Source organism: Labeo rohita, chromosome 21 (assembly GCF_022985175.1).
Source record: "Labeo rohita strain BAU-BD-2019 chromosome 21, IGBB_LRoh.1.0, whole genome shotgun sequence".
NCBI lineage: Eukaryota > Metazoa > Chordata > Actinopteri > Cypriniformes > Cyprinidae > Labeo > Labeo rohita.
Window position 1 is genome coordinate 24194927 of NC_066889.1, and position 21808 is coordinate 24216734.

Sequence of the window (21808 nt, forward strand, 5' to 3'; positions counted from 1 at the left end):
TTAAAACTATTTAAATTTTGTTGAGGCTTTTCATATTTTTCATGCCATGTCATGTTTGTTTATAGGCTTCACAGGATCTTCCATGCTGCCATTGTTTGCTGGGTGAGAGATGAAAATTAACAGCTGATATCAGTGATGAGTGTCAAGTAATTTTATCTGCTTAAAATTGTCCTGAGAAAAAAAAAAAAAAAAAAAATATATATATATATATATATATATATATATATATATTCAATTTATATTATTATTTTTTTCATTTTATTTCTTTTTTCTGAGATTTTTTGTTTCATAAACATAGAATATTTTGAACAATAATATATATATACACACACACACACACACACACACACACACACACATATATATATGTTTACTGAGATTTATATATAAATATTTTTTATTAATTTTATTTTTCTTTTTCTGAGATTTTTTTAGAATATGTTTAGAATATATATATGGTTTTATAGGAATTCTACGGTCATGAAAATAATCTCAGAAAAAAGTAAAATAAAAATGAAAAAATATAATAAAATAAAATGAAAATAATAATGAAATAAAAAAAGTTTCAACTTTATTGTGAGGCACTAACTTAGATTTTGGTTTTGTGCACTCGCAGATGTTCGTGTTTGTTTAAATGCTTGACTTTTATATTCATTTTAATTGAATAAAAATACTTGTTTTACAGTCATTTAAAACAATAAAACAAATATAATATGATGATATATATAATGAATATAGTATGCTATACTTTCACAGAAATTCTATGTTGTGAAATAAAACAACAAAAGAAGATAAAAAAAGAAGAAGAAAAATATTTCTGGAGAACAAACCATTGTATTTATGTTTAGTATCCTATAATGTCTTTGTATTATAATATAAATATATTTATAACTGGAGATATGTTGACATGAAAAGTGCAACTTCACTGACTTTAAGCAATCAGTCTCTATTACAAGAAACTTTATTATTAATTTCCCTTCTATAAAATAAAATAAAATAAAATAAAATAAAACAGTTGGCTTAAATGGTCTTTTGGGTGATTCTAAAGGGGTTGGGAGCATTATTTATCTGGTAAGGGACTTGTTTAAATCAGTTAAGGCCAGAAATTTTATCACTATTTCCTATGACACAAAGCAATTGGTGCTCTATTGCACCAACTGCACTAGAAAACAATAAGAAGCCATTTACAAGCTATTTTTACCCGGCATCTAATGAAATACTGATGACATTTCACATTGAATCTGTCTTGGGAAACACAATAGCCCGTGGCTGAGATAATGACAGGTTAGCTCAACATGACATTCTGTGTTTTATGTCAAGTCGCCTAACCTAGCAAGATACTGACGCAGAACCCCTGGGAGGGGGCATTAAACTTTCAGCGTACCACCCCACACGAGTCATCCAGACATTGGCACGACAGTTTCTCTCTTTAGCGCACGAAATTATCGCGTCATTTTCTTTCACTTTTTAAGTGGTCGCGTCACAGGAGTATATAAGTGAAGTGATTATCCATATGCCGCATTACTTGGGCCTCAACTAGCAATAACTGCACGAGCAATTACAGGAGTACTGATCAAAGAAGCTGACGGGACTCGAGTCTTACATGAGCGTTATGTGCCTCGTATGGAGATACAGATTAGTCGTTTCCATCATTCTGGTTGTCGTGCTCTGTGATGTTTACGCATCAGACGCACAACCAATTGGAAAAGTTTATCCACGCGGAAATCACTGGGCTGTTGGTGAGTAAAAATCATATTTTGGGACTTAAACTTATAAATATACACAGAGGAGAGTACAACTGTTATTTTTAAGCAGTTATCCTGTATATGTTTGACCTTCAAGACTGCATTTACATGTATTATCTTTTTTTTTTTAAATATAAAATTTTATAAAAATGCTTAAAAGATAATGAAGGTTGACTTTTAAGTCAGTTTTATTTGTCAAAACTGCAACAGCAATACGTGTTGACAAAGAAGTGTATTTTTCTACATATTATGTTATACAAAGAATACGTAGTACTGTTTATAAACCAATATGCTGGTCTAAAGAATAATGATAGTAATACGTGACCGTGGACCACAAAACCAGTCACAAGGGTCTATTTTGTGAAACTGAGATTTATACATCATCTAAAAGCTGAATAAATAAGCTTTAAATTGATGTAGGATAGGACAAATATATGGATGAGACACAACTCTTTGGAAAATCTGGAATCTGAGGGTGCAAAAATGAAGTTCTTAGCAATGCATATTACTAATCAAAAATGAAGTTTTGATATAATTATGGTAGCAAATGTACAAAATATCTTAATGGAACTTGATCTTTACTTGCATTAAAAAGAAAAATCGATCATTTTTACCCATAGAATGCATTTTTGGCTATTGCTGCAAATATACCCGTGCTACTTAAAGACTGGTTTTGTGGTCTCCAGAGAACTAGAAGGGTTTGTTGTTGAACCTTAGGAGCTGTGAACCATTAAATAAAACTTTAAAGAGTTTTCAGCAAATGAAATCAATAACACTAGCCAATAATAACCACATAAATCACTTGATTTAATGCACCAGTGGTAGTTTATTGAGCATATTCATTAAGTATGTATCTGGAGTGATTGCAGAACTCTTAAGTGTCGCTTAAGCTTTGATTCTGAAGAGGGAAAGTGGATCCATGGGGTGTAATAAGCAGACTAACAGCCTGTTTTAATTGGATGAAAATAGGAGGCACGCAACTGCCTTTTTGTGTGTTTGCATGGAGAAACTGTTCAAAAATATGATAAGTTCTTTCGATTTTTGAGATTGAGACACTTGTTCTGTTCAGTGGAGCCCATGCTGTAATAAACAATTGCTTAAAAAGTGAATCTTGGCATTATAAATAGAAGGAATCATGGATTATTTTGACACAAATCACATTTTGTTACACATTAACACCAGACTAGATTCAATATTTGTCTAAAAGTGTTTTTGGTTGTACTATAATATCAACTGCATTATTGTGACTTTGTTTGCAACCTGCACATTAAGTCTTATTTAAGTGTGAAGATGTTCTCCTACCTATCATATTTGTGTTAAACGCATTCATTTGGCATAAAATCAGTTTACAATGACTTACATCTGTTTTAGGGCACTTAATGGGCAAGAAAAGCACAGATGAGGAGGTCAGACCTGAGGATCCAGAAGGCGACGACGAGACCTCTATGACGACTCTAGATCAGGATCTGCAGCTGGAAAGATACAACAAACATCTGCTGCTGCCATTCCTGCATGCACTCGTGAAAGGACGGATGGCACCGGAGAGCATGCCGGAGGGCACAGAGGAGATCGAAGCTCTTAAACTGCTCCAGCGCTTGCTGGAAAAGAGACGTCAGTGGGAGGAAGGTCATAAGGGAGACAGACGAGTCAGCCTGGTAAGAAATGATGATTATGTTAATGCATAAACCTGCAATATGCATATGTTAATGCATAAACCTTTATGCACTTTACATGCAAAAGCATGTAAAGTGCATAAAGGTGGTTCTTATATATATATATATATAACTAGTCTGCAATATGAATAATGAATAAACATAAAACATTTATCATTGTTGGACAAATAAAGAATCACCTTTGACCAGACAAATGACAAAAAAAGACACAGAAAAACCTTTTGTAACCAGTTATTTTAGTAGCGTTGAGATAATGTTAAAATTGTATTACTATTTTTTTTTTCTGATTTCATTTAACTTTGTTGTATAGTTTTGTCCTTTTTATTATTACTATTTTTAAATGTTTATATATATATTTTTATTTTATTTCAGCTTTAGATTTAGTTATTTTAATACATCAAATCAAACTAAATTAAGTTTAAGTTTTTAACATTTTTTTTTCTTTAAAGCTTTATTTATTTAAAATAATGGTTTTTTTTTTTTTTTTTTTTTTAAATATAATTTTAGTTTAGTTTTGTTTTTTTTACTTTTACTGATTTTTCTAAGCTAATATGCATGGATATGCATGTTTCATTGATTCTTTGATGTTCCTGTTTTTGATCATTATGAAAGCTGAATAAATGAGCTTTCCACTAATGTATGGTTTGTTAGGATAGGACAATATTTGGCCAAGATATAACTGTTTGAAAATCTGGATTCTGTGGGTGCAAAAAAATCAAAATAATGAGAAAATCACCTTTAAAATTGTCCAATTAAAGTCCTTAGCAATGCATATTACTAATAAGAAATTAAGTTTTGTTATATTTACGGTAAGAAATTTACAAAATATCTTTATGGAACATGATCCTTACTTAATATCCTAGTGATTTTTGGCATAAAATAAAAATCTAACATTTTGACCCATACAATGTACTTTTTGGCTATTGCTACAAATATACCCATGCTACCACTGGTTTTGTGGTCCAGGGTCACATATAATAATATTTCTCTTTTTTTATATTTCATATACAGGCTGAGGACATCTTGTTACGGATTTTACTAATGCAGGATGACAATGAAAGCTGAGGACCAACTGGACAAAAGACTGGTTTGAAGTTCACTTGACAACTGGCTTGATCGAATACAAATCTAATTTATTCAGAAGCATATAAATAAGCATGTTATATTTTTGTATGTCAATATCTCTACAAAGAAACACTGAGTGTCATCATTCTGTACATTTTATGGTATTGTTTTTTAAATGAATTAATTTTCTTGATAACGGACACCATAGTAACCATTGTAGCCACAGTTCAATTGATTAATATGTAATAAACTTTAAGTTGTTGGGCTATCTGCGGTTTATAAAAAACAACAGTGTGCTTGTTTGCATATCATTTGAAATGTCTTAGCTACAAAAAAGACTATTAAAGGAATAGTTCACCCAAAAATAAATATTTGCTGAAAATGTAGTCATCCTCGGGTCGTGCAAGATACATCACTTGCTCACCAATGGATCCTTTGCAGTGAATGGGTGCCGTCAGAATGAGAGTCCAAACCGCTGATAAAAACATCACAATAATTCACAAGTAATCCACACCACTTCAATCCATCAATTAACATCTTGTGAAGCAAAAAGATGCATGTTTGTGAGAAACCTCTGTCTATAATATCGCTCTCTTAGTGAAAAGCCATCTTGTCTGAATCAGGAGAGAAATCAGACAGATTAAGCACCGTTTACAAGTGAAAACAGTCCAAAACAGTTGTAAACAAATAAGTTAGAGGACAACAGGGGATAGATTTTTTCACTAAATGAAGTGTTATTATGGATTATGGACTCATATTTTGGCCAGAAGTGACAATAAAATCCCTTAGTGATAGATTTGTTTCTTACAAACACACAGCTTTTCACTTTACAAGATGTTAATTGATGGACTGGAGTGGTGTGGATTACTTGTGGATTATTGTGATGTTTTTATCAGCTGTTTAGACTCTCATTCTGACGGCACCCATTCACTACAGAACAAGTGACGATGCTAAATTTCTCCAAATCTGTTCTGACGAAGAAACAAACTTATCTACATCTCTGACGGCCTGAGGGTGAGTACATTTTCAGCAAATTTTCATTCTATACCTTTAAAATTAACATCTGAGTTCTTTATGGTCCATGCGCCACAACTAAACGTGCTGAGCCAAATGCGCTAGTACATTTAGTGTGAGAGTTAAGAGACCCCGTCTTATCCCAAAAGCAATTTGTTATAGGTTATGATTGATCTCTTGAGGTGACTGGCCATAGCCTGCTTAGTACTCAAGCAGTCACTTAACAGAGGCAGGCGGGTGACAGGAAAACTCTTCACCGCACACTAATGACCGTCTGAATAACTAAATCACAACCTTTGCATTGTCTGTGACAACTGGCAGGAAATTGTTGACGGTCTAGCTGTCTCGCCGCTCTCAGCTGTCCGTGCACAATAATGGCTCCAATTATACACACTGATGTTTCTAACAATGAAAGATGTCAATTGAAGCCACTTTCATTTGGTTAAGCTCATCTAGTTCACACAGCTTCCTTTCTGATGTTTGCTTTCCTCATTTGTCACAGATGAACGACCAGTAATAGAAATATGACCTCCATCAGTCTGAAAAAAGTTGCTGCATGAATGGCAAACGTCAGATTTGGTGATAGTCGTGTGTTCATGAAGATGTGAGCTGATGGGTTTGATAGGGGTGTGCAGGTCCTAAATGCTAATGCGGATTAAACACTTCCCCTACGAGAATGCATAATCATGTCCAAATTCCTTCATATAGTTGAACTGATCAATCAAACAATTAAGATCCACACACGGTTGTATATCAGGCTTATACCTCTTCAGAAAATCTTTATTAAATGCTGCATCAGAGGTCATAAAAATACGTGCAAAAAGTGCAATAAATGTGCAAAGGTGCAAAACGTTTAGTGTGACCCTGGACTACAAAACCGGTCTTAAGTAGCATGGATATATTTGTAGCAATAACCAAAAATACACTGTATGGGTCAAAATTCTGAATTTTTCTTTTATGCCAAATATCATTAGGATATTAAGTAAAGATCATGTTCCAAGAATATATTTTGTACATTTCCTACAGTAAATAGTACTATGCATTGCTAATTAAAGTTAGATTGTAAAGAAACTGGTTCATTATTACAGTATGGACGGAGAATTATGTTCCAAACACAACCACTGGATGGCGGCATAATCACGGAAAAGCGCCTATACTGACGCCTCTTTAGCTCTTCGAAAGTACAATGACAGTTTAATATTTACGGCCTGTAAAAACCGTATTAATCCTGGAAAGTGGATAGTAAAAAAATAATGTATTTATTACTAATTAATAATTTATATAATTAACAATGTTTTTTTTCTGAAATCCTGAAGGTATAAATTAATTACAACGTTAATTGTTTGCAACAACAACAACAACATTAAAACCCTGGACCACAAAACCAGTCATAAGGGTCTTTTTTTTTTAAAAATTGCCTTGCAATGATTTTTGGTAGGACAATATCTGGCCGAGATACAACTATTTGAAAATCTGGAATCTGAGGGTGCAAAAAAATAAAAATAAAAAATAAATAAATAAAATATAATAAATAATAATAATAATAAATAAAATAAATTAAAGTTATTAGTAATGCATATTACTAATCAAAAATTAAGTTTTGATATATTTAAGGTAGGACATTTACAAAATATCTTCATGATCTTTACTTAATATCCTAATGATTTTTGGCATTAAAAGAAAAATCGATAATTTTGACCCATACGACGTACAACGATGCTATTGCTACAAATATACTTGTGCTACTTAAGACTGGTTTTGTGGTCCAGGGTCACATATTACCTTAAATATACAAAAGAAATGTTTATAGCCTATAAAAATGAAAAATAAATCATTTAAAATAAATAAATAAAAAATTAATATGTATCATTACGTTTAAGAACTCTACAAAGTTTTGTCATGTAGCACGGCAACCTCAACAATTGTTTTTAAAATACACATAAAGAATTATTTGAAACAAGTAGCATTTGATATTTTTCTGAAATTTGTTTTTATTATAAAATACAAAATTCAACTGTACAATGTGAAAGCATACAACAAAACGGCATGGAAAGTGACCATCTGCATACAGTAAAGAACAAAAACTTTTTCCTAGCACTGAATGGTACTTTAAAGGGACAAATGTGATTCAATGAAATTAAATGCATGCATTTAAAATGCAAACATGATTTTTATTTCTCTCTCTGAATGCTTTTTTTGGTCAATAAAGGGTTAGAATTACCAAGGAAATTGTATTATGTGAACTCAAAAACCAAAAAAAAAAAAAACAGTAATGAATTTGTTTACAAAGATTGTCATCCACAATGATGTGAAAACCACTTTCAGGACCACTTCTCTTCAAGCAGAGTCTGATTAGAAAGCTAAAGGAGATGCAAACAAGTCTCTGAGTGTCTCAGTCCAGCATCATCGTCAGTCTACCACGTCTTCCCTATAGACTGGATGTGTTCCTTCGCTTTCATTCTTAGCGAGGCGATACTTGTGTTTCGTGGGTCTGCCTCTTCTAGTGAAAATTTATCCATAAAGCCTGAGCACTGATACGCTGGTGGAGGAGGGCAAACCGCCCCTATATGGGGCAGAGGGTGGTTGAGCGTGGATGAGCTGAGGAACTGCGGAGGGGTGTAGCTGGCTGGGACTCCTTGCTGAGGGGTGATGAAACTGGGCAGGGACTGCAGGGGAGAGCTGGAGGAGGTGATCGGTCCGGTTAGCCAGGGCTCTAACGGCAGGCCGCTACCCAGAGACAGTGGACCCGATCTGGGGATGGACAGCATGGAGGACTCCTGCAGCTTGATGGAGCTCACCTCCAACTTCTCTTGACGTCGCCACTTCGCACGGCGGTTTTGGAACCACACCTGAAATTTGACAAAGGGATTTAGTTTAGAATGCAAAAGCAACACGTTTAAAAGGTAAACTGTGAAAGAAGATATAGGGAAGTACAGATATAATGTTCATAGTTAGCAAAATCCTTTCAAAGAATTAAAGAAAGGAAAAAAGAAAGAGATAAAAACAAAAACCTTTTAAATACACTTTTAAAAAATGTATATATGTAGATATATGTTTAAAGTTTAATTGTATTATATATATATTTACATATTATAAGTAATATTATATATTACAATATTATAAATTAATAATAATAATAATACACTTGCAAAAAGTTGATATACGCAGATATGTTTAAGATTAAATTGTATTCTATTATTTTTTTATATAAGTTATATTATATATTACAGTATTATAAATTAGTAATTCACAAAAAACTTTCAAATACGCTTGCAAAAAGTTGATACAAATAGATATATATTTAAGATTAAATTGTATTATATTAATATATGTAGATATTTATATATATAATTGTATTATATTAAGTTTTTACATATTATAAGTGTTATTATATATTACAGTATTATAAATTAATAATTCACAAAAAACTTTCAAATACACTTTGATATAAGGAGTCACATTTTACTATATTATGTTTTTACATATTATAAGTAATATATTGCAGTAGTATTATAAATTAATAATTCACAAAAAATCAGATAAACTTGCAAAAAGTTTATGTAGATATATGTTTAAGATTAAATTTTATTTTTTTTGCGTAAGTAATATATATATTACATTATTATATATTCATAATTAACAAAAAACTTTTTAATAAACTTGCAAAACGTTGATATACGTAGATATATGTTTAAGATCAAATTGTATTTTTTTTTTGCATATTATAAGTAATATTATTTATTACAGAACTGTAAATTAATCATTCACAAAAAAACCTTTAAATACTTGCAAAAAAATTCAAATGTTCATAGTTTGCAAAAACCCTTCAAATACACTTGCAACAAAGTTGATATGTAGATATATATGTATATGTATTTATATTCTTGTTTACATATTTTAAGTAATATTATATATTACAATATTATTAATTATTTTTGCCAGTTACTTATGTCCGATATCTTAATTTGCTACACATAAGCTTCAGGTATTTCAAAGCAAATATATAGTAGCCACATTTTATTAGCCGTCACAAAAATTACTAATATTTTACATCGAAATATCATATCTTAATAAAATCAAGAAGAAGAAGAAGGCCAAATCTTTCAAGAAAAAATAGTCCAAAGTGAAATCTCTTACAGCTATATTTGTCGAAGATTATTTATATTTTAAATTCATTTTAAGTATTTCTAAAGTTTTTTTGTATTTTCTTTCTTGAACAAATTTTTTGTTATTTCAGTCATTAAATTTTATATATAATTTATAATTCCCGGTTGCTTTAATACATAATGCATTTTGTTTTAGTCTATTCTATTATTGTTAATAAAACGAAAATATGATTTCTTGCCTTGAATATGACAGTGAAGGGATCAATCACGAATATGTAAAATAAAAGGAAGTGATCTATTAAATAAAGTGACCCTTTTGCTAGCATGTGTGATTATTATTCTCAAACGCACATGTAAATCCATCATGTGTGTGGTCTATGCTGTGCTCACCTGCACTCGAACCTCCGGCAGGTTGACCTTGAGCGCCAGCTCCTCTCTGCTGTACACGTCAGGATAATGCGACTTCTCAAATGCTCTCTCGAGTTCGTGCAACTGGAAGGTGGTGAACGTGGTCCGGTTTCGCCGGTGCTTTTTCTTGGGATTTTCATCGTCCGATAATTTACCACCATCCGCATCCGGTAGATCCGGACTGACCATGACGGCAGATCTACAGACACCTGTATAAAAATAATACAGTTTTCCTTTATATCTAAATTAAAAATCACGTATTACAATTACTTGCCTTTTCTAACTTAACATGAAAAAACTAAAACTCTGAAACTTTTATTCATATATATAACATCGTCATATATTTTGACATCATATCTTTAATTACATTTTAGATTTTTAAAATAAAAATGTATATTTAACACTTTTTATGTATCTTTTAACCTTTTTATTTTTAAAAAGTTTTAACCTTCCATTTACAGTTTTAAAAAATAAACAAAAAAACTTTTCAATCCACTTTTCAGATTTCATATACCTCTATATTAATATTTGAACGTCTATTATGTACTTGTACATACTTATGGCTTAAAAAACGAAAACTTAGTATGAAGTGCTGCTAAGACGCTGAAAAATGTCACTTCGCGAAGCTGTTAACTCACCTTCAAAGTTTTTGGAATTACTGGAGTCCTTTTTGGGGGAAGACAAATGCTCAGCGTCTTTGCCCTGCTTCCCGGATCCATAAGAAAACGCCGGGTGGAAGATATTCTCTCCTTTAAATCCCAAAATGGATTCAATGCTGTGGATCCTCGTTTGGGATCCAGGACTGCGAACCAAGCGCGCAGATGGGGAGAGACGCTCTTCCATATCTTGGGACTGAGATCCAACAAGCCTCATCGAATATTTCGTTTCAGTAAAAGAAAACACTAAGGATTTCCTCCGTTTTCCTATGCAACACGCTCTATTTCCAATAGTCCAGGCTGTCCCAGCAGAGGAAGCAACTTTCTCCAGTAGTGGTCCTGCACACACTGAGGATGCGGTGGCCCCCAGGGGCCTTATATGGATCCCCCTCGACCGGGGTTCTATTGTGTGAGTGACATCCCCTTCGACACGTCAAGAGACGTCAGACAGGCCGGAGTGAGGGATGCGGTATTGTCCCTGAGCATTTAACTCCTCCCAGAGATCCTTGTGGGCATAATGGCAGCTTTATAAACCGCCTTACATAAATCTTAAATCATCTTTTCCCACTCCAGATGTCTTGATCATGATGGCCTTAGAAATAAGAGAAACTGGGGCTGGGATTACATCTTTGGGTCCGAAAGAGATCAAGATCTCTGCAAGCGCAAATTGCAATTAAAATGTCAGTTTATAAAAATAGTTACTTGTACACTACTGTTATAAAAATAATTGACAACATATAGGACAGACATTTTTTAAAGCATTTTCTGACACTGTTTGAAGGAGATTCCATGTTAGTTTGATGAAATTACGGTCATCACTCTTCTTAGGAGACGCTGAATGTCTCTGTTTGGAAATATAAAGGACTTACAGGACAAAATAAATAAAGAAATAAATATCGCTATTTGCCACGTTTGTGAGAATCAGTGACCGACACGTTATGCCTATTTTCCTATAGCCTGTTTGTTTAATTTTATTGTCTGCTTCGAAAAATAATCGACAAAATGTTTAAAATAAAAAGGATGCTTACTTTTTATACTTGTAGTTATTTTACACAGTTAAGGTTGTAGATTTTTTAAGTAATTCGTTCCAGCTAAATATGAAAATATTACATCAAAGTTTGAAACACATAAAATAAATAATAATAATGAAATAATGAGTTACAAATATTTAAACCAAATATATTAGCCTAAGCGATTTACAGTGGTTTGCATTATAAATGTTGTGCTTAGCTAAAAATGATAGTCTAGTCTATATAAATTAAAATAAAATAAGTTTTAGTTAATAATTTTTAAGAGAAAAAATAAATGTGATCCTAAGTAGCACGGGTATATTAGCCAACAATATGGGTCAAATGATCGATTTTTCTTTTAAAACTCATTAGGATATTAAGTAAAGATTTTAAAGTAAGTTCCTACCCTAAATATATCAAAACTTAATTTTTGATTAGTAATATGCATTGCTAAGAGCTTCATTTGGACAACTTTAAAGTCGACTTTCTCAATATTTAGATTTTTTCACCCTCAGATTCCAGATTTTCAAATAGTTGTTTATTTCTAACAAACCATACATCAGTGTAAATCTTATTAATTCTGCTTTCAGTTGAGGTTTTGTGGTCCAGGGTCACAAATGTTATTCATAGTCTACAAAACACTACAGTGAAGTCATTTAAACTTAAACAGAATAGGCGGACTCTAAAACTGGTAGCTTAAATTGGTATCGGTAGAATGGAATGATCGTAAATTTTGGTGGTCAAACATTTAAGCAGCCTAACTAACTAATTACAACTCTAAAAACGATAAAACACCACCAAGAAGTACTTTAGGCCTACACTTCGTGCGTCTAGTGGTTTCGGCTATTAGGGGATTTTGTTACATGAACAAAACGCGATCTCAAGCAGCAAGCGCACGACCCCTGAGAGCTAGCCTACAATTGAGGTGCAGTTAATTGGAAGAATTTGCAAACTTCCTCAATATTGAATGGATACGTGTAATTAGCTCCGAACAAAGATTGACAGCAGTCTGATAATCCGCAGGACACACGCTGGTTTGAGGGGATTACACACTTTCCCCCCTCGATCCAAAACAGCACCAAATCCTTTCAACTGCATGGCTTTTCCCTAATTACAACAGATAATGTTGGTATTTCCAGATTTATTCAAAGATACACACACGCACACACCTACTTAAAAAAAATAATACACCGCAAAAATACAAGAATCCATGCCTTGAAGGTTGATTAACACGTTAAAAATTAGTGTTATTCGCGTGGCAAAAAATTAAATACAATTAAAAATAAACAAACATAAAAATTTATTTACGTTCAGGTCACATAATGTGAAGGCACAAGGTTACACTGTTACTATGTCTAGTGAAGGCATTTAACTAGTCTCAGACCTGATGATCCTATTAGCAGGTAATCTTTAAAAGTCCTTAAAAGACTGTTTTTCAATAAACATGAACTTAGAATCATTTTATATTTATTTTCTCCTGTCTAGTCATATGGTAACTTCAGGCCCACTTTTTATCGGATTTAGTTGTTTTCTTGTAAATATAAAGCTGCATGACATAAAACACTGGTATGGTATGATGTTATGGCCAAGAAAATCTCACAGACATGTACTTGTTTTGATCACGAAATGCAGGACAGACCCACCGTTTTTCAATCATCTGTTTTATTCATGTGTTTAATCTGTTTACACATGAGACGTCAATCCTATTCATGCTTATTTACCTCACTTAATACATAAGACTAACAAATCCTAATGAGCATTACAATATCGCAAGTGTCAATACTAGATGGTCTGCTGTCAAAAAATAACAAGAAGAAATAACAGCATCACATTCGTCTCATCCCTTGTGCAAAAAAGCAGGAGGGGGATTTAAACAGAACTTCTCCACCTCAGGTTCAAGTTATATGTTTGTTAGATATATTTACAGATAAATATTGCAACAAATATGCAAAGAAAAAAAGAGGAGAAGTAGGGAATATACTACAACATAATTTATTTAAACAACACATACAAAAGAAAAAGTCCAACAGTGAAACTGGGGGCTAAACAAGAGAAGCCGAAGCCAAAAAGCTGATCTAGAATCAGATTTTGGGACCAAAAAACTTGGGTTACTTCTTCTGCCTTTAAAAGAAATTTCATGTGAAGACATGACAGAAAAAGTCACCTAAGTTTTCTGAAACTGTGCTTTAGCAAAAGCATGCCCTGGTTTGTAGAAATGTGTGAGTTTGTTAAACCCCTACATGACAGAACACTTCTCCTCAGCCTTGGTCTTCATCTCTGTCAATGTAGCACTGGCTTTCTCTTTTAACTGATCCATGTCCATGTTCTGTAAGTTCTGCATCTGCCCTAGGATGGAGTCCTTCTCCTCTTCCTCCGTGGCGTCTTCATCCACCATCTTCAGCAGCTCCTCGGGAACGTCCACGTCGTCTCCTGCCATCTGGATCATGTTCTCGTCCTGTTCACTCTGAGGGGTAAATACATGCCATGTTATTTTCAAACACAGTTCCACCAATATTCATAAATGCTAAAAACAATGTGGACCAGTGACCAGTTACGTTAAACATCCCGACCAACGTTGAGGGTGGATTGGTGAGATCTGTACACTATTCCATATTAAATACCCAACATTAAGACTCTACTATCTGTAGTCTTTTTGAATTATTGCATCACATTAAAGTCAGAGTAAAGCAATATTAAGTATGTGTTCTGAGTTTGTCATGCCACAGAAACACATTATTAACCACCCAGTCAAATTGCTGGGGGTGTGTCCACTGTCAGTTCCAAAATCACGCCCGCTTGCGGGAAAACACCCGCCTCAAACCACGCCCACTCACGGAAAAGCTGCCGCCTCAAACCACGCCCACTCACTGGAAAGTTGCTGCCTTAAACCACGCCCACTTGCGGGAAAGCTGCCGCCTTCCACTCACTGGAAAGCTGCCGCTCTAAACCACGCCCACTCTCTGGAAAGCTGCTGCCTTAAACCACGCCCACTCATGCAACAGCTGCCGCCTTAAAACACACCCACTCACTGGAAAGCTGCTGCCTTAAACCACGCCCACTCACTGAAAAGCTGTCGCCTTAAAACACGCCCACTCACTGGAAAGCAGCTGCCTTAAACCACGCCCACTTGTGCAACAGCTGCCGCCTTAAACCACACCCACTCTCTGGAAAGCTCCTGCCTTAAACCACGCCAACTCACTGGGAAGCTGCCGTCTTAAACCACACCCACTCACTGGAAAGCTGTCGCCTTAAACCACGCCCACTCACTGGAAAGCAGCTGCCTTAAACCACGCCCACTCACTGGAAAGCTGTCGCCTTAAACCACGCCCACTCACTGGAAAGCAGCTGCCTTAAACCACGCCCACTTGTGCAACAGCTGCCGCCTTAAACCACACCCACTCTCTGGAAAGCTCCTGCCTTAAACCACGCCAACTCACTGGGAAGCTGCCGTCTTAAACCACACCCACTCACTGGAAAGCTGCTGCCTTAAACCACGCCCACTCGTGCAACAGCTGCCACCTTAAACCACACCCACTCACTGGAAAGCTCCTGCCTTAAACCACGCCCACTCACTGGAAAGCTGCCGTCTTAAACCATGCCCTCAATCACTTGAAAGCTGCTGTCTTAAACTACGCCCACTCGTGCGACAGCTGCCGCCTTAAACCACGCCCACTCACTGGAAAGCTGCTGACTTAAACCACACCCACTTGTGGGACAGCTGCCACCTCAACTGTCAAATACAAATAAATTTAAATAGGCCTAACAAGACAGAACTGTTTTGTAAATTATCGCCACCAGGTAATATGCATTTATGTGGTGAAGGCATAGCTAGTTAGCAAACTGTAGGCTGTAGTAAACCACTGATGCTAATGCGCTCTAGTTATTATAGTGTTATGGGAGGGGCCATGCTTAGCGGAGCCAGTGCGTCATCGAGACATGATTTTAGCCCTGTTCAAAAAACACTGAACACAGAAATGGTGAAAACTGTTTAACGGTTTAACTCCATAATTCAGTACTACATATTTCACAGTCTTTATATTGTGTTTTCAGCAATACATTTCTTACATTTATCATTTTTAACATTTCGATGCAATTCTCTGAATCGCCTTTACATGGACTTTAAGATTTAGATTTGAGAGAGAGAATGAAGCTGTGGAAAGGCGAACAGATGTTGAGGAAAGCCAATATAGCTGGAGGCTTGCGCAGACCTCAGTTCACTCTCTTAATCTGGTTATCTTATTTATTGAAAGTGCCAAGAACTCAGAGCAAAACAAAGCATCTGAATAGAAGAAAGTGCACTTGTGTATTTGTGTGTTTGTGGGAGCCATGTGCAAATTAGAAATGCTAGAGATGGTTTTAACTAATTATTTTAATATTAGAATGAATAAATTACATTTTAGAGTACATTAAAATAGAAAATAGCCATTTAAAATGGCAAAATATTGTAAAATATTATAAATAAATAAATTTTAATTAATTACATTTTATTTTAAAAAATATCTGGGCTTTGTGAGCATAGGAGATTTTATAAAAATATTAAAAAATTTACTGACCGCAAATTTGAATGGTAGTGTAATTGTAATCTTGATTTAATGAAAAAAGTTAATGTCAGATGCCAACTGAAGAACATGTCCTTATTAAAATAGACTCTTTTAGTATTTGAGAAAGGAGGGAGTAGCAAAATGGCTCTTACTTTAGGAAGTCTGTATTTTTCTCGTAGACAAACCCTCAGAGTCGCCCTCTCTGCTTTCTTGTGCAAGAAGTCTGCATCTCTTTCCATTCTGTGGATCAGAAATGTTTTGAAAACACAGTTTATTAATTTAGTTTAAAAAAAATCTATGTAATACAGTGGATACAAATCTGGGGATTTTCATGTAAAAAAAAAAAAAAACATACCAACGTAAACATGTATAATTCTGTGGAAAACATGCATTGCACAAACAGCCTGTTTTAAAATCCATGCGTGGCAAAACACTGTAGCAGTAAAATAAAATGACCTCCGGGGTTTTAGCTCTACAGCTTAATTCCAGATAAAGAGCTTCAGGATGCTTACAGCATTGTTCAGGCAGTGCTATGTCTATACTTGAGGCAAAGCTCTTAGCTAGTTTACCAGCAACAACTAGATAATATCCTGTGGATGTCTGTTCTGAAGCAACACAAAGATCTTCGGATGTTTAGATGTAATCTCACAGCAAACATGTATGTTTATTGTATGAATCATCTGTTTCTAAGATAGGCATATTTCTACTTAAGTGAGCCTGTTGATATGAATTTTTATCTCATTTCAATTGAACATGATAATATCAAATCGTGGGATTAAACAAATAGTTCCAATCATGCTTGAAATGTTTTTTTGTTTAGTTTCACAGTTAATACTCTTAAAACAAAGGTTCAAAAATTTGTTTTTGCAGTGATGCCAAAGAACCATTTTTGGTTCCACAAAGAATCTTTCAGTGAATAGTTCCTAAAAGAACCATTTAAGAAACATTTAAAAAAAAAAAAAAATCTAAAAGAACCTTTCTGCATTTAAATGTAGTGATGCCAGTGATGCCAATAAACCAGTGATGCCAATAAAGAACCTTTATTTTTATTCAAAATGTATGTTGGTTTGCATATATACCATTTAGTATATATGCAAATGTTTGTATGACCGGAATGAACGGCATCATTCCATGTGTTAATCTGGTTATGTAATCATGTTCCCTGTTTATGCGCAACACTGAAAATTACAAACACTGTAAATTTCAGAAAATCACAGGTAACTCAGTTAAATTAGACCTCAGATGTTACATAACAACAGTTGTAACTTATGAATAAGTCATAAACATATATCAGCTAGGGTTTTTTGACAGTAAACAAAATGGCTGGCGACAATGGCCTGGATGGAAGGATAGACAAATAAATAAATAATAAATAAATTCAGATTTTACATATGCAAATGCCTAACATTTTCCAATACTTTCATGACTCTCTCTACCATGATTGCTTCTAAAAATAGCATTATCCAGATCAACAAGGCCAGGATAACCCTCACTAAGCTCTGCTCTTAGGACTGATTAGCAGCTAGCACCTGACGCTTACTTTCTGATACCAACATGGGGTCTGTTCATCTTTAATCACTGACGTTATCATCTTTTTTACACCCGAGACAGTTAAGGTGCAGGTGTTTGCATGAATACATCATCATGGAGAATATCAGATGTCTCTAAGATTAAGTTTGCATCATAATGTTGCTCTAATAATCTCTGCAGCTCTTTTGCAATGCACAGTTGCAGTTTTTATTTTAATTACAGCATTTCTGTGACGTACCGTCAGCTTTTTGTGATGAACTAAACTGTTAACAATTGAGATCAATAATGCATTAATCTCACTAAGAGCAACACTATCTCCACAGAAGTTAATATGCATGGCATAGATTCTGTATGTACTTTGTCAAGGTCATTAAATGCTAACTTCAGACTGCAAGCACAAACAGGGCCTGAGGGGCCCAAACTTTACTTACTTCTCCTCCACTAGCTGTTTCTGGTACTCCTCATATTCTTCTCTAGTCATGCCGGCGGCCGCTGCGGGGTCCTTGGGGGTTTCCTCTTCAGCCTTTTCCTCTCCTCCTCCCAGTCCCATTCCCTTCAATGGGTTCCCAACCATACTTTTAATTAAAAACGCCATTTTTTACCCCGTTGGAGTCTCTGGCTTGACGTCAGATTGTGATTTCCTGAAGTTTTTTTTATGAAAGTCCCTCAGATGGATTGTTGGTGGTTTAATTGGAGCTAGGCTAACCGACCTGCCTGTCTGTTATCAAGGACGCACTGTTGACTAGTAATGGCGGCCAGAAAAAAAGAAAAAAACGTTTATGCTGCAGCCATAATCTGGATTAAGATGCGGCCGTCCACACTGAGAGGCAGATGGCTGTGGCTTTCTCTTTTCCACACTATAAAAGTGAAAGAACTCAATGCATTTATCACTCAAAAGCTCTAATTTGAGGAAAAATAGTAGACGACAATCAGAGAGAAAACTTGAAAACTATAAATTCTGTGATTTGAAGATTAGGTCAGCCTCCGCTGTTGACGTCATGTTTTCGCATCCAACCACTGACTGCTAATCACGTTACTTAATGAGGGACTGACCAATGCATCACAGCCCAGAGAAGCAAAGATACTAGATACAGCACAGAACTATGAATCTGTACACTGTAGTTAGCTGAAAACACCCACATGGTTCTTCAATTCTTCTCTGCTGAGAAAATTTGAGAAAAACAGATAATGCCCTGGTGAAAAAAACAGCATATGCTTGTAAGTATGTTTTAATGTTGGGATGCTGGTTTAAGATGGGAATACAAGAAAATTAATGCATATCTATGTATTTATTCACTAATATTAATGATCTCAGGGCTAACAATACATATTACTATTATAGAACGTGTAAGAATAAAACTATGACGTGCACCACCCCTCCCAAATACACACTCCTGTCCCACCCACTTTTTTTAAAACAAGTCAGCCCTTAAATGGATAGTTGACCCAAAAATGAAAATTCTGTCATACATATCTCACCCAAATCCGTAAGACCTTTGTTCATCTTCGGGACACAAATGAAGATATTTTTGATGAAATACGAGAGTTTTTTGACCCTGCACAGACAGCAGTGCAACTGACAAGTTCAAGGCCTAGAAAGGTAGTAAAACAATCCATGACATTAGTTTTTTTGAAGCTTGATTTTTCTGTTGCTGTCTATGTAGGGTCAGAAACCTCTCAGATTTTATCAGAAATATCTTAATTTGTGTTTCGAAGATGAACGAAGGTCTTGGAACGTCAGGAGAGTGAGTGATCATATGCAAAATGCATATTATTTTTATTTACTACTGACCTGAATAAGATATTTCACATATAGTCATTTACATATAGTCCACAAGAGAAAATAATAGTTGAATTTATAAAAATGACCCCGTTTACATACACTTGATTCTTAATAGTGTTACCTGAATGATCCACAGCTTTTTTTTTTTTTTTTTTTGGTTTAGCGATAGTTGTTCATGAGTACCTTGTTTGTCCTGAACAGTTAAAGTGCCTGCTGTTCTTCAGAAAAATCCTTCAGATGCCACAAAGTCTTTGGGTTTTCAGCATTTTTGTGTATTTGAACCCTTTCCAAAAATGACTGTATGATTCTGAGATCCATCTTTTGACACTGAGGACAACTGAGGGACTCATATGCAACTATTACAGAAGGTTCAAATGCTCACTGATGCTTCAGAAGGAAAAACCATGCATTAAGAGCCAGGGGTGTAAACTTTCGATCAAAATGAAAACAAGTACATTTTTCTAATTTTGCCTAAATATCATATTTCATTCATTTAGTACTGCCCTTCAGAAAGATGCCCTGACTGAAGATACTTACATGCTTCCCAGAAGACAAAATAAGTTAAATTTACCCTGATCATCAAATTCCAAAAGTTTTCACCCCCCACCTCTTAATGCATCCTGTTTCCCTCCTTAAGCATCGGTGAGCGTTTTAACCTTTTGTAATAGTTGCATATGAGTCCCTCAGTTGTCCGCAGTGTGAAAAGATGGATCTCAAAATCGTACAGCCATTGGCGGAAAGGTTTCAAATCCACAAAAATGCTGAAAAAACAAAAAAAAATTGTGAGATCTGAAGGATTTTTTTTTTTCTTGCTGTTCAGGACAAACAAGGGACTCATAAACAACTATCACTAAACAAAAACACAGTTAACAACACAGTATTAAGAATCAAGTGTATGTAAACTTTTGAACGGTGTCGTTTTTTTATAAATTCAACTATTATTTTCTCTTGTGGACTATATGTAAATGTCAGTACTAAATAAACAACGCATTTTGCAACATGCAACAAGCATCTTCAATCCTTCGAACTCCCATGACCCTTGTAAATAAGCTCAACAATTACTGAAAAGTCTAATTTTATTTCATTGTTTGTAGTTTACACGTTTTTATATCCCTTTTGCGGTAAAAGCAGCTTAAAACAATCCAAGGTGGTGTACATACGAACTTGTGTTCTTACGAACTCCCATGACCCGTGTAAAAACATAATTACCAAAAGGTCTCACTTTATTATTCGCAGTTTACAAGTACCTCAGGTCAATTCATATTGTAGTTTGACTATTATCTGACAAAACAACTCTCGTTTTGTGAGGCGATTATCGCCTATTAAAGCTCCGACACGGTCTGACAATGCCTGTCCAAGGTGAAGACACTTACAGCAATAAGGACATCATTGTGTCCCCACATTATGGGTCTATTAGAAACATAAATACGTCGAAAACTATTATTCCTGAAGGGAAGGTCATTTTAAGAGTGAATTGTTGTGGATAAAGTTCTTAAAACGTGAATTTACATCAGGTAACAATATGGTTGCCTTGAAAGGGCACAACTACTATTCATACAGGAAGTGCAATGAAATGAGTCACAGCAACAAATGTAAATAAGATAACTTAATAAGAATAAATTAAACCAAAGTATACTAAAGTAACTAAGTGATTAAAATGTAGTGGAGACCATTTGAAATGATTCACAACTGCATGTCCTGTTAGGGGCCAGCGAGCTCGTGCTGGATTGATCGCACAGCATGGTGGGATGGAGTGACAGATGTGCTAAACGTACACGACACGTCTCTGTGTAATCCCCTGAAAAGAGAGAGGAGGGGTGGGGAGAGAGCGAGAGTATGCAATCAAGCCATAGAGCAGTGATTGAGAGCGAAGAGAGACAGAGGGAGGGAACGGCTGGTGGATTATTGGCACTGAGAATCATTGGTGCAATACTCTAACATCACAAATGGACGCTAGTAACGAGGACAGTGACGGCCTGTAGCATCTAAAGAGTCGTTCTGATCGTAGCTGTGGTAACTTTCTGTGTCATGGATCATTAATATAGCACACAAACTAAAAAACTAAAAGATGTAACAAAGGATTTGAGGATTAGTTAATGTTGCACTATTTGACACACCTGCAGGTTTGTCAGGATGCTAAAACAATTAAAATAAAATAAAATAAAATACTGTATTTTTAACATTTCCCAAAACAAAACATTTATCCCATTATAAACTAAATGATAAAAATTGGTATTTTTATTTCCCAAAATAAAATAAAATAAAATAAAATAAAAT

The 21808-nt window shown here is 34.8% G+C and overlaps 3 protein-coding genes across 3 annotated transcripts; 1 reads left to right on the forward strand and 2 right to left on the reverse strand.

Annotated features, from left to right (window-relative positions):
* The first annotated feature begins 1367 nt into the window (after positions 1–1367).
* Positions 1368–4751, forward strand: grp (gastrin-releasing peptide). Its single transcript, XM_051093605.1, has 3 exons — positions 1368–1739; positions 3117–3400; positions 4430–4751. Exons 1-3 carry the CDS (start codon positions 1604–1606, stop codon positions 4481–4483), a joined length of 474 nt encoding a protein of 157 aa, XP_050949562.1. The 5' UTR covers positions 1368–1603; the 3' UTR covers positions 4484–4751.
* Positions 4752–7466: 2715 nt separating this feature from the next.
* Positions 7467–11007, reverse strand: rx3 (retinal homeobox gene 3). The gene is made up of 3 exons (XM_051093572.1): positions 10650–11007; positions 9994–10220; positions 7467–8346 (listed from the first exon to the last, which is right to left on the reverse strand). The coding sequence occupies exons 1-3, from the start codon at positions 10882–10884 to the stop codon at positions 7912–7914; spliced, it is 897 nt and encodes a 298-aa protein (XP_050949529.1). The 5' UTR covers positions 10885–11007; the 3' UTR covers positions 7467–7911.
* A 2335-nt stretch (positions 11008–13342) lies between these two features.
* cplx4a (complexin 4a) lies at positions 13343–18674 on the reverse strand. Its single transcript, XM_051093522.1, has 3 exons — positions 18180–18674; positions 16371–16458; positions 13343–14141 (listed from the first exon to the last, which is right to left on the reverse strand). Exons 1-3 carry the CDS (start codon positions 18341–18343, stop codon positions 13914–13916), a joined length of 480 nt encoding a protein of 159 aa, XP_050949479.1. The 5' UTR covers positions 18344–18674; the 3' UTR covers positions 13343–13913.
* Positions 18675–21808: the final 3134 nt, after the last annotated feature.

What these genes read in the sequence shown, in the direction of transcription:
- grp (XM_051093605.1), top strand. Translation starts at nt 1,604, where the DNA reads ATGAGCGTTATGTGCCTCGTATGGAGATACAGATTAGTCGTTTCCATC. An exon ending in CGGAAATCACTGGGCTGTTG is followed by an intron (nt 1,740 to 3,116) that starts GTGAGTAAAAAT and finishes CATCTGTTTTAG; the next exon opens with GGCACTTAATGGGCAAGAAA. An exon ending in GAGACAGACGAGTCAGCCTG is followed by an intron (nt 3,401 to 4,429) that starts GTAAGAAATGAT and finishes TTTCATATACAG; the next exon opens with GCTGAGGACATCTTGTTACG.
- cplx4a (XM_051093522.1), bottom strand. Translation starts at nt 18,343, where the DNA reads ATGGCGTTTTTAATTAAAAGTATGGTTGGGAACCCATTGAAGGGAATG. An exon ending in AAACAGCTAGTGGAGGAGAA is followed by an intron (nt 16,459 to 18,179) that starts GTAAGTAAAGTT and finishes TCTGATCCACAG; the next exon opens with AATGGAAAGAGATGCAGACT. An exon ending in AAAAATACAGACTTCCTAAA is followed by an intron (nt 14,142 to 16,370) that starts GTAAGAGCCATT and finishes TTTACCCCTCAG; the next exon opens with AGTGAACAGGACGAGAACAT.
- rx3 (XM_051093572.1), bottom strand. Translation starts at nt 10,884, where the DNA reads ATGAGGCTTGTTGGATCTCAGTCCCAAGATATGGAAGAGCGTCTCTCC. An exon ending in TAATTCCAAAAACTTTGAAG is followed by an intron (nt 10,221 to 10,649) that starts GTGAGTTAACAG and finishes ATTTTTATACAG; the next exon opens with GTGTCTGTAGATCTGCCGTC. An exon ending in TGCCGGAGGTTCGAGTGCAG is followed by an intron (nt 8,347 to 9,993) that starts GTGAGCACAGCA and finishes GTCAAATTTCAG; the next exon opens with GTGTGGTTCCAAAACCGCCG.